We start from the raw sequence: 13,062 nt of genomic DNA, 5'->3' as shown, positions 1-13,062 counted from the left end.
GTGTATGAAGTAGCTATCTACTGCTTATTTGAATGTGGTTGAAGTAGCTATCTACTGCTGATATTAGTGTGGATGAAGTAGCTATCTACTGCTGATTTTAGTGTGGATGAAGTAGCTATCCAATGCAGAATTGAGTGTGGATGAAGTAGCCATCTACTGCTGATTGTAATGTGCACGAAGTTGATTGTTTGGTTACCTGGGAACCAAGGGAGAACAGTGCCAGTGCATTGATTGGTCACCCCAGGTTAAATAATAAATAAATAAATAAAGATATCTACTGCTGATTATAGTGTGGATGAAGTAGCTATCCACTGCTGATTTTAGTGTAGATGAAGTAGCTATCTACTGCTGATTTGAATGTGGTTGAAGTAGCTTTCTACTGCTGATATTAGTGTGGATGAAGTAGCTATCTACTGCTGATTTTAATGTGGTTGAAATAGCTATCTACTGCTGATTTTAATGTGGTTGAAGTAGCTATCTACTACTAATTTTAATGTGGTTGAAGTAGCTATCTACTGCTGATTTTAATGTGGTTGAAGTAGCTATCTACTGCTGATATTAGTGTGGATGAAGTGGCTATCTATACTGATTTTAGTGTGGATAAAGTAGCTATCTACTGCTGATTTTAGTGTGAATGAAGTAGCTATCTACTACTGATATTAGTGTGGATGAAGTAGCTATCTACAAAAGCCTCGCAATTCCAGCTGATCAGTTGGGCTATTCCGCTATTCCAGTTAAAATCCATACACGACATGGACGACATGACCTTGATATCCCACACAGAGGGTGTGTAGTCTAAATTGAGTTACTTAAAAGGGCATTTCGTGATCCACAGCCTTATCCCCCCTACTTTTCTAAAAATAAGGTGAGATTTTTAAACCACTGGAAACCTGGCTAAATAATGTTTATATTAGCTATCTACTGCTGATTTTAGTGTGAATGAAGTAGCTATCTACTGCTGATATTAGTGTGGATGAAGTAGCTATCTACTGCTGATGTTAGTGTGGATGAAGTAGGTGTCTAATGCTGATTTTAATATGAAGTAGCTATCCACTGCTGATTGTAGTGCGGATGAAGTTACTATCTACTGCTGATATTAGTGTGGATGAAGTAGCTATCTACTGCTGATTTTAATGTGGTTGAAGTAGTTATCTACTGCTGATTTTAGTGTGGATGAAGTAGCTATATACTGATGATTTTAGTGTGAATGAAGTTGATTTTAATATGAAGTAGCTATCTACTGCTGATTGTAGTGCGTATGAAGTTACTATCTACTGCTGATATTACTGTGGATGAAGTAGCTATCTATTGCTGACTTAAGTGTAGATGAAGTGGCTTTCTACTGCTGATATTAGTGTGGATGAAGTAGCTGTTTACTGCTGATTGTAGTGCGGATGAAGTTACCATGGTTACTATCTACTGCTGATATTATTGTGGATGAAGTTACTATCTACTGCTGATTTTAGTGTGGATGAAGTAGCTTTCTACTGCTGATTGTAGTGTGGATGAAGTTACTATCTACTACTGATTTTAATGTGGATGAAATAGCTATCTACTGCTGATTTTAGTGTGAATGAAGTAGCTATCTACTGGTGATTTTATGGTGGACGAAGTAGGTATCTACTGCTGATTTTAGTGTGGATGAAGTAGCTATATCTACTGCTGATTTTTTGGGTGGACGAAGTATTAAACTATCTACTGCTGATTTTAGTGTGGATGAAATACCTATCTACTGATGATTTTAATGTGGATGGTGCTTGAGTGAATCTGACATCACATCATAAATTCCAAGATAGCCAAATAGGTAATATGTTTAGATCTAAAGCCAAATTGCTAATCATTTAGAATTTCATAATTATTTATCAATGTAATGTATGTATATGTTGAATACAAGCCTTTCAAGTATTTTTGAAAAGCATGGTAGAAGTGGACGGCAGTTAGAGAAAACTTCTGGATTTTCCTTCTTATGAATAGTTACCTTTTGAGATCTTTAACTCATTTGGGACTGCACCAGCAGTAATAGACAGATTGAATATGATAGTTAATGAATCGATATTTCCTTTGCAATCCTTTTTACTATGTAATTACCAATAGTATCGTGACCAGCACTTTTGTTTTGATCAAATTTATGTGTGATTTTCATAACGTCCTCATTAACAATTGGTTTCATAATTATACATGCCACTGCTTAATGGGATAATCATAGTACTTCTTGCCATTTTGTTTTTATCTTGTGAAGCTAATTTAGGTCCGATTTAACAAAATATTCATTAAATTCATTTGAAATTTTCCGGGGATCTGACACCGTAATCAGTAGCGCAGTGCATGTTGTCATCAACCTATTTGATGGTAGTGCATTTGTTATGTTTGCTTTTTTTGTTAAATGCATTTGAGTAGTCCGCCATATATACGGTATGATATACGTCATATGCACAACCTCTATAGCCGTGCATGCGCAGATCATTGTAATTCTCATTTACATTATGATCATCCTCTTGGCAGTGTATGCGGTTCTCATGAATATTTGGCAAACAGGCCAATGGTGCTCCAATTGTATTGGCTGTGGACGGCGAAATGTAAATTGGGTGATGATGTCACAGCCCATTATAGTCGGTCTATGATAACTTGTTGTAGGGCCTTAATGTAAAAACTTTTGATTTCGTTTCTTCCTTAGGGGTTAGTTCTTCAACGTTTCTTTAATCCTCAACCAATTTCAACAAAAATCAGAGCAAAGGGGTACAGGTACTGGCTGCTTATTTGTCTGTTTAGGATATAGGCCTACAGGGGTGAACATAATTGGTACCTTAATTATTTTTCGCACTGTATGCTGTTCAGGGCTGATCACCCGCTCAGTTGCAAAACACGGACTAAAATAAATCGGGCAAATTAAATGATTGGGAAAACTACAAAGAAATATCCAAATACTAGATTAAATGTATTTGGGTAGGTGTCTTCTGCTGACTCGATGATAGACCAGCGTGAACCTGGCACATCATCACACAGACTGTTAGCCCTGATATGTGTCGTCTACATACCTTCAAACCACTTGTAATATTCATCTACAAGTGCGTACTTTATATCAGAGAGGAAAATCCCATCAACTGTTTGTGAGGCTTCGACTTTGTTGGCATCCAAAAACACCAAAACAATAACATCATCCCCATCGACGAATTATGGTAGGTACACTTCTACAGCTCAGCCACAGACCAGAAACCTCGAGGCGTCGGACTTCTTGTGTCGAAACACATCTATAAGTGAATACAAAGCATCAACTTCATCAGAGAGAAAATAGTAACAACTACATTAATTAGCTTACATTCCATTGCAAATCCCCGGCTGACTGTTACAGTTATCTGTGCACCAACTGAGTCCCCTAATACAGTGCATCAGAAATGGATGATTTCTACAGCTCTCTCACAGTCCATCTGGGAAAGGCAAAGAAACACGACAAACATCTTGTCATTGGCGACTTCAATGCTAATATTGGCCAGGAAAGTCACATATCTCACCTAATGGAGATTGGATCCCATTGTGGTGAAACAAACAAGAATGGGGAAGCGTCTGGTGAATCTTTGAGCCTAGAAATCGCCTTTGGACCCGAATGCATCCTAGAGGCTCCACGCACCAGTTAGAGATCATATCCTCATCAACAGTAAATGGGTGAACGCATTGCTGAATTGTAGAGCCTACAACTCTGTGGAGCTGGGTTCTGATCATCTATCGCATACTCAGTGTACTACTTATCACCAGTCTTCGAAGTACCAAATGGGAACCATTCAAGAGGTCAAAGTACAACTGGAAGAAATAACAAGATTGTGGCACAAAGAACAATTTTTCGATCGAGCTTTCAAATCGTTTACAAGTCGACAATACTTTAACAACAATCACTGAGAGGTATGATCTTTTTGAGTAGGCTGTCGAAGAAGCAAAATTCCTTGCCGAGCTTGGTGTCAGACAAGACTGAAGCTGAGAGTGGACAGAGTTGCAGCAAAGACGAAGTACCTGCGTGTGCAATTCCGGCAGTCGATAGAAACTTGGAGAAGGCTCAACACCAGCCTAAATGAGTCTTACAGATCTGACGAACTTGCTTCGCTACAAATTAAGATGGATGATCTACAGAAAGCTGATAAAAAGGGTGACTATTATAACACCTCTGGTAAGAACAGAAGATCTAACCCAAAGGTAAAGAATCGTGATGGATCAGCCCCGTCCAGTAACAAGGAACTACTTGCTGAGTGGAGAGAGTAGTTTCCACCTTGTTCAACAATGACAATGGATCACTAACATCTGATCTTCCACTAGGGGCCTACCTGCTGAGTTTGGCATACCCATTTGTGATGAGCCGCCCACACTTGAGGATATGATAGATGCCATCCAGCGTATGAAGAGCAACAAAGTTGTTGGGCTGGATTGTGCGATTGCCTGAGAGGTGGCGGTGAAGTTATGGCCAACATCGTATTCACAAAATTTAGTCTTCCTGATCCTGAGCAGTGGATCGGCAATGTCATTGTTCCATCACCAAAGGAGACCTCAGCCTCATGACAAAATATAGAGGGATTACACGGATGCCGATTGCTGCAAAAGTATTCAGCAACATTTTGATGATGAGAATTAGAGACCACATCATGATGGCAATAATAAGGAGGAACCAGAGGGATTGCCCCAGGCAGAAGTTGCTCACCACATAAAATCCACATAAAAGAATCATTGAAGCCTTCCCAAGCTACCAATTTCTACTCACCCTCACATTTATCGACCTTAAAAAGACTTTTGATTAAATCAACAGGCGTGTACATGATGAAGAATGCAACTGAGGCTACCAACTTTGGGGTCCATTTCACTATACTTTACGCAGCTCCGTAAGTCTCGAAACCGTTTGTAACTTACAACGAGTCGTATGTTTCATTTCACTCAACTTACTTTAATATGACCGGTACCTTTTGTAAGTAATAGGGATTTACTACAGGGACCCTTCATAAAGTTACGTCTAATATTGAGTATTCGTAATTTTACAAACGGTTACTTGAGTTACGAAGGGTTTAAAGTTTAGTGAAATGGATCCTAGGTGTAGTAACACACCTTCGTCAGTCAAGTCGATGATTATAAAAGATCTGGATTTTGCTGACGACATTGCTTTGCTTGAATCTTTCATCTCACGAGCACAGGCACAACTGACCAGAACAGCAGGCAGAGCAGAACAGGTGTCAGCATCAGCTTGCCCAAAACTAAACGCATGACAGTCACATGCAACCCACAGCCACATAAACCACTACCAATTGTAGGGGAAGCCTATCAAGCATGTATCTAACTTCACTTGAAATATCTGGGATCAATGGTGGCCTCTACTCCCTATTCCAGTAGTACCAGCGACCTAACCAGGCAGAAATCACTTGATTGGGCTGCTTTTTGGAAGTCCTTCAATCTCCACTGCAACCAAAATCAGGCTTTTCCCAACACCACCTGTTTAACAATGCTTTTAAATGGCTGTGAATCATGGGTAATATCTGGTGACATGCAAAGTAAGATAAATGCATTCGCCACATCATGCTACAGGACTATGCTCAACATCAAGCGCATTGACAATGTGAGCAACGCCCAGATATTTGTTACGACCGACACCTACAGCCTGTCTCAAAAAAATTGTGCAAGTGAAAAGCGCCCTCTCTGGCAATTAGAAAATACCGTTGTGACATGATCATTAATGATGATCAACGTCAAGGGCTTAGCTCTCAAATACTGTTTGTTCTGTTCAATTTGCTCTTTTTAATCTCGAGATATGTTTAGTTAACAACGAAAGGGTAAAATCACAATTGTGCCACTGTTACTAGGGAATAGGGCTGTATATTGCTTATGCATTTATACTTATCACGGCGATAGCGATTGCAGACGACAATTAAAATATTTTAAATGCCACAAAATACATTTTTAAAATTTCAGTTGCTGTCAATAATTATTGCTTTGAATTATTTCATCACCAAAAGTTAATAATCGAGTAAGGTAAATTAATTAGCAATATAGATCCAGTTGGTTGTTTATGATTGGTTGACGCATTCAGGTGCTATAGCGATATCGCTGGGAAGTTAAGATTTCTTCAACTTGCAAAAGTGACGTCGTTTTTGCCTCGGCGATTTGAATCGATTGATCGGCTCGATGCTCTGGAAATGTAAGTAAACACTGAGCATGCGTGAGAATCGCTTTTCTGCAAAAGTGATCGAGTATAAATTCAGCTTAATGCGTCAGTGTAAGCATTTTATAGTCTTATTTGTGACCGACTGCTAACTGTCAGCTGGCTAACTGTACCTGCAAGTACAAGTATTTCGTTATTGTAATGTCAATAAGCAGCTCATACCAAAATCTCAGTGACAGCTATGTCTTCTGTACACATGTTTGTCACCAGACTCATCCTTTTCTGGGCCATCTTCACTCCTACCGAGAGTCAAGGTACTAGTAGATAACTGTATACTGTAATCTTACACTCATAAAATCTGTTTTGATTTTTGTGTTTGAAATTTTTACATTGTGTTCTATATTTCTTATAAAAACACCTACAACAACAATTGCAATAACAACAAATGATCTGCAACCATGGCAGCAGCGTCAAAATTATTCTGGGAGAACATATAATTTTCCATTTGTAATTATGATAATAGGCTATTAAATATATCTTTACACGATATATAGTAAACTGCAAGAATTAATAATAAGTGAACTATAAATACCTAACAATTTATTATTTTGAATAGGCTCACTGAACCTTAACTTTGTTCACTTGTGACTGTTTCGTAGTCACGTATATGGATTCAATTGTTATGCCTCTGTCACACATTGACGGACTGGGTCAACGTACATCGCCGTATGCAAAAATATTTTTTATCCGGTAGCGAAATCACCAGACCGACCGAAGATTTGGGGTGCGGGCCTCACAGGAACGTATTGCAACGAACATGGCCGTTTCGACCGATTTCCGTTCGTTTACCTATGCGTTATGGCCGGTATAAATACTGCAAGTGTCCTATGTATGACCAATATATATTCATTCACTGATGTCCGGCAAAGGATCTGGAGCAAATGTATTCCGTCACCAGCACCAGCGAACCCTCCCGAAGACCTGCAGCATATAAACGAAAGAATAAAGAACAATCACAGGAAATATACAGGACAATACGAACACACATCGCACAACTACCTAACATGTGTATTCGGCATGCGGCACACTTCACTTCAAGTTTTGTGCATGCACAAAACTTAAATGCCGACGGACTTCACAAACATCACCTAACACGAAATGCATTTGGCGGATGATAGCAGGACATATAAAAAGAACACATAAAACGAACAATGACAAACAACAACGGATTTACTAAAATACCGTTTCTTGTACGTAGGGCCGATTCGGCGATGTGTGACAGGGGCATTAGGTTAAATTTTAAGGTTATTGTTATCTGTATGCCTACCTGCTGACACACAGCAGTATATGCCAAAATGAAATTTATTTAATGCTAATTTATTGCACAGACTAAGGAAGCCTGATTACTTTTTTGAAATATCGGAGTGGGAGGGTTTTCAATTAAATATTTTTTGTGTGAAAACTGAAGCATCTTATGTATAAAAGAATATATAAATTATTAACTCTACATCATATATAACGATTCGTGATACCCAATCGCGGTAAAATTGATCTGGTTTAGAAGGAAGGTATGCTAATTTTATATACGCCAATTGTTTTTTGAATTGAATGAAAATGAAGACTGAAATATGGTGAAAAATGTAAAATGACACAGGGCCCTATGTCACTTGATCGATAACGCAAAGTATCCTTAAAAAACTAATTATTTTAGAATATCTCCTGAAATTCAGTGTTACCTTAGAATATCTACTGATATTTTCCGTTATTTTAGAGAATGTTATGAATTTTTGTGTTTTTTTAGGTTTTATTAAAATGTTTCGTTATTTTGCGTTATCGATCATGTGACATAGGGCCTCGCCAATGAGCAAAAATTGAAAATTGCCCAAATGATGGGGGGTGGGCGTGGGGGGCGTGGTGGGTGTGTTTTTCAGGGGGGGGGGGTGTGTGAAAAAAGTATATGTTCAAAATTGGCCATATTTTACTCCCACGAATTTCAAAGCACTGAAAATTAAGGAAAGTGCCAATTTTGGGCTTCAACTTTTCACTTTTATACACATTTCAATGGAGAATGAAAAATTCACAAGCGTTTTTCCGGAAAATTTTCCTTTGCGAAAAAAAATTTAAAATCTTTCTCGTTTTGATTTTTAGAATCGTTAATTGCATATTACTTTTTGGCTTGGAGAAAAAAAGAAAGAAAAAAAGAAGAAAAAAATTCAAATCGACGCGAGTTCCTCAGGTGCGTGTGGGCGGTCCGTCAATATGTGTATGTATCAGGTACACAGTAAATAACTTCCACCCTGATTTGACGTGGAAATTCACTCGCGCATCTCAAGCAAGAGGCCCTATGTCACTTGATCGATAACGCAAAGTATCCTTAAAAACAAATTATTTTAGAATATCTCCTAAAATTTAGTGTTACCTTAGAATATCTACTGATATTTTGTTGGGATTTTACAGAATGCCGTGGGAGATTGAGAAACTCCACATGTGTGTGATGGTCTTCGTGCTTCAAAAAAGAAGTACATTTTAACCAGTTTATATAGCCAATAATTGAGCTAATTTTAATACAGCAACGAAGAAGACAGCGAGCACACAAAAGTGCTCTTCCTCATCAAAGGATTAAAAGTTCTTCTGTCAAATTGCTGGAGTTTGCTGGGTTTGTGAAGGCCACGCATCTGTCAAAAACAGCGGAGCTGTGTTAAAGAAACCTGTTCCTGGGAAAAGAGTGATTGGTGAAAGAAACACCATTTTTGGAGAAAGCAGCGCAAGGAGATATATTTGTGGAGAAAGCAGCGCAAGGAGATATATTTGTGGAGATTACAGCGCAAAGGAGATTGGAGGAAGCATCATCATTTTCGTATGAGGATTTTATACGCAAGGATTTATAAATGCAAGTGTACTATGGACTTCCAGCTGGACTTCGCTGATTTTCGCAGGACAAGTGAATAAGGATATATTACATCAGTCGTCCAGAACATTGCAAGAACTCTAGAATCACCAACAAGAAGACCGCTGGTTAAGTACCGATAGAGTAAAACTGATTGTGTGATTTTAGTGTATATTGTTGTTATATGTACCAAGCATACTTTGTTTTCAATTAAAGACTTAGATTATGTTAGCTTAATCAAACAGTGTATTTGTGTTGTGCATTCGTGTGAGAAAGGGTAAAAGGTGATTTTGGCCTTGAGTCAAGTACGACTCGTAACATGTTGCATTTGTTCTTGGGTTGTCACTGTACAAGCCTGCACCACTAAATATATACCAGGTGTACATGATGATATAATGCTATTAAAATAATTAAGTCAAATGCTTTCAAGCATCAATATCTGATATTATTCGTGACATGTTCATATCGTGGTGCATATCATTCAATGGACATCTAATTTATTACCCTTTACAATGACACCACATTTGTAACAAGCACATTTTTCACTGCTGAGTACATGTCTTGTGAATGATGTGGGTTATCAAACAGAATGTGCCAATTGACCATTACTCTGTGCTCATATAACACTAGTCACTAACTTCAATAGCGAGTGGAAAAATCATACGCAGCCACAACAGCCTGGTATCTCCTCCTCATGCTGCTCATCAGCCTGGTCACACGTTGATGGTGCTGTGGGTTGGCATTCCATTGGTCAACCAGGATTCGTCGCAGGTCATTCAATGTGGTTGCATGTGGTTGCACATCACGACCAAGCGCTCCCACAAGTGTTCAATCGGGTTGAGGTCTGGGCTGATGGCAGGCCATATAGTCGTTGATAACCCTGGCTCTGCGGGGGCGAGCGCGAGCGTTTTATCTCGGAGGATTGCATTGGGTCCCAGATGGCGAAGATATGGAATTGCAACTTGCTGCACACAGTAATGGTTAATTTAGCACAATTTGTTTGAGATCCCACTACATTCACAGCCGCAAAAAAGGCGATTGTTACAAATATGGTGTCATTGTAAAGGGGAATAAATTAGCTAATCATTGATATGTAATGCGATATAAGCATTACAAAGTAATCTCAGATATAGATGCTTGAACAATTTCCAAACTTTTTGGAGGAGCTTAATTAATTTAGTTTGGCACTATACAGTGTGGGCCAAAAACAACTTTACCCAATTCCAGATGGTGGTTGCTCGAATAGTAGAAGAGCTATTCAATGTATATATTTGTAAAAGTATGTGATGAAGAAATGAAAGTAAAAGAAGCTAAATTAACAAAATGGTGCTAGTTTTACGTCCGAGGGTCAAAAATCACGTTGTCCACACGTAATTCAATGCTATGTGTCCGATTGCTAAGAGTACGGCATACATATGCGTTAGGCATACATGTAATTGGTAAACACGGTTGGCTTGTCTTAAAAAAGTGATGATTGTTTTACATGCATGAAAGAAATGCAACCGATTTTAATCCCCATTTATATACTTGTCATGTACTCGAACTTCACTCCTGTTATTGACCAACAATTAGCATAAAAATTACAAAGGTTTTATCTGGCGCAATTTTTTAATTTTAAATAGGCCTTCGTGCATTTTGTGACTGCATGGCTTATTTCTAAATAGGTTGGCAAGGAATTCACAACACAAGAGATGACTTTTATGGCAGAGGTATACTTAATTAAGAACAGAAAGCTTTTTGGTAGTGCAGCGTCAATTTCAGATTCGTTTCCCGAACGTAAGATCCCACCTGAACCTACCATAACTCTACATAAGAACAAATTTCATAACCTCGGAAGTGTGATGAATAGATGAAGCACGGAGCGCACGTCCAAGAACTGGTCGTTCAGCTGAAAATATTGCAGCGGTTCAAAGGGAACTTGCAGCTAACCCCAGAGTCAGAGTGTCGACGCAACAATTTGCCGAACATACCACATACGCAATAAGTTCAATAACTTCAAACTTTCTTGTGATAACATTTCGTAATGACAAAAAAATAAATCAGGTCTGAGGTAACAATTGCTTTGCGCATATTTGAAGAGAATAGATAGTGTTTATCGGGTTATCTTTGCAGCGTGAAAGCTGCATATCATGACGAAATATCATAGCTTGACATTTAAATTGTTCATGTTTGATTTATTTGATTGTGTTATATAAAATTGCTGAACAAATTTGTGCGTACACTGAGTGGTTCTCATTCTTTATCGAACTCGCCATTGCAAGTGATGCGACGCGACAGCTAGTAGGCCTTCGCGTGGACAAAGTTAATTTTGACTCTTTGATTTAAAACTAGCGTCACGTTTTTAATTTAATACATTTTTGGATAGTTTTTTCACCAAATACTCTAAAGAAGATGTTCTTGACGAATATGTTAACACAAGTTGCAGCAGACTTTTCAATTTTGAGATATGAACCTTTTAAATTGGGTAAAGTTGTTTTTGGCCCACACTGTAGGTCAAGAATATTATAAACGTTTTTTTTATATTTTTTTCGGCTTCAGGTTCCATTTGTAATTTTGATAGCACCTTATGTGGATATGAGCAGGTGTATGACGATGATTTTGATTGGAGGTCACAAAGTGGACGTACCTCGTCAGGGAATACTGGTCCATCATCCGACCATACAACTATGTCAGGAAGTAGGTACTCACATACTTTACTCACACACTTTACTCTGTCTTTGTTTTGTTCTTTTTTGTGTCCATTCTCAATCTTATTCTTCTTGTCATTTTAGTATTTGTTTTTCTTTCCCTTTTCTTTCTTTTCTTTCTTTCGTTCTTTCTTTCTTTCTTTCTTTCTTTCTTTCTTTCTTTCTTTCTTTCTTTCTTTCTTTTTCTTTCTTTCTTTTCTTTCTTTCGTTCTTTCTTTCTTTCTTTCTTTCTTTCTTTCTTTCGTTCTTTCTTTCTTTCTTTCTTTCTTTCTTTCTCCCTTTCTTTCTTTCTTTCTCTCTCTCTTTCTTTCTTTCTTTCTTTCTTTCTTTCTTTCTTTCTTTCTTTCTTTCTTTCTTTCTTTCTTTCTTTCTTTCTTTCTTTCTTTCTTTCTTTCTTTCTTTCTTTCTTTCTTTCTTTCTTTCTATCTTTCTTTCTTTCTTTCTTTCTTTCTTTCTTTTTGTTTTTTGTCTTCTTTTTTCTTTCTATCTTTCTTTCTTTCGTTCGTTCGTTCGTTCGTTCCTTCGTTCTTTCTTTGGTTTCTAATTCTTTGTTTTTATTGTTGCTTTTGATTTTCGTCTATTTAGGTGGTCGATATATTTATATAGAGGCATCAACTCCAAGGCAACCTGGAGATAAAGCTCGACTATTGAGTCCACCAGTCAGTGATACATCTGCACACTTTTACCACAATTGCACTCTTCAGTTTTGGTACCATATGTACGGAAATAGCATTGGGGCACTCAATGTATACACAAAATCCACCATTGAAACTAGTGAATTAATTTGGTCGTTGCAAGGCAATCAAGGAAACCTTTGGCATTTAGCTACTTTCCAGTTTACTCCGCCAAATCGGCAAACTTTCCAGGTAGGAGGGCATTTAAAGAAGGATGATAGATCAACAAGCTCATAATTCCCTACTTTACTTCATCAAATATCAATGGAAAGTTCGTAATTATTTTCACGTTTATCCTGTGGAATATTAGGGCTGAAAGATGTTTTGTTGCCAAATTTTGTTGCCAAATGAGTTGAACCACGTGATTCGTGCTTGATAATTATTTTTCTTACATATATAAAGGCATAATGTTGTGATTGCCGGAGACTTCCTTTAAGTTTCAGGGCCAGCGTCCGTCGAATGTAGTGGCGAGGAAAATAGCACATACGAAGACAAAGTAGCCCGTCTCGGACGTGCAGACGGGCCAGATCTATTTTACACACCGGTTAACTCACTTATTATGCACACAGTATTCCATGGGACCTATAAATATTTTGGTCCCTTATCAAAAGGGAAATGGTAATTATACCGGGACACAACTGCATAGGAGGGAATGGCTTTATAACACATAAGATGATTTTAATTTTC

The 13,062-nt window shown here is 38.0% G+C and overlaps 1 protein-coding gene across 1 annotated transcript in view; it reads left to right on the top strand.

Moving 5' to 3' along the window:
* Window positions 1-6,357: 6,357 nt before the first annotated feature.
* Window positions 6,358-13,062, top strand: part of LOC140143595 (hyalin-like) — a 70,607-nt gene continuing 63,902 nt past the window's right edge. Inside the window, exons 1-3 of the mRNA XM_072165411.1 lie at window positions 6,358-6,441; window positions 11,553-11,690; window positions 12,287-12,567. Coding sequence (XP_072021512.1) covers window positions 6,369-6,441; window positions 11,553-11,690; window positions 12,287-12,567 — 492 coding nt within the window. The 5' untranslated portion in view covers window positions 6,358-6,368. The remainder of the gene's footprint in view (window positions 6,442-11,552; window positions 11,691-12,286; window positions 12,568-13,062) is intronic.

Source organism: Amphiura filiformis, chromosome 2 (genome assembly GCF_039555335.1).
Source record: "Amphiura filiformis chromosome 2, Afil_fr2py, whole genome shotgun sequence".
NCBI lineage: Eukaryota > Metazoa > Echinodermata > Ophiuroidea > Amphilepidida > Amphiuridae > Amphiura > Amphiura filiformis.
Note: the sequence above shows the minus strand (reverse complement) of the source record. Positions and strands in the feature narration are given on the sequence as shown.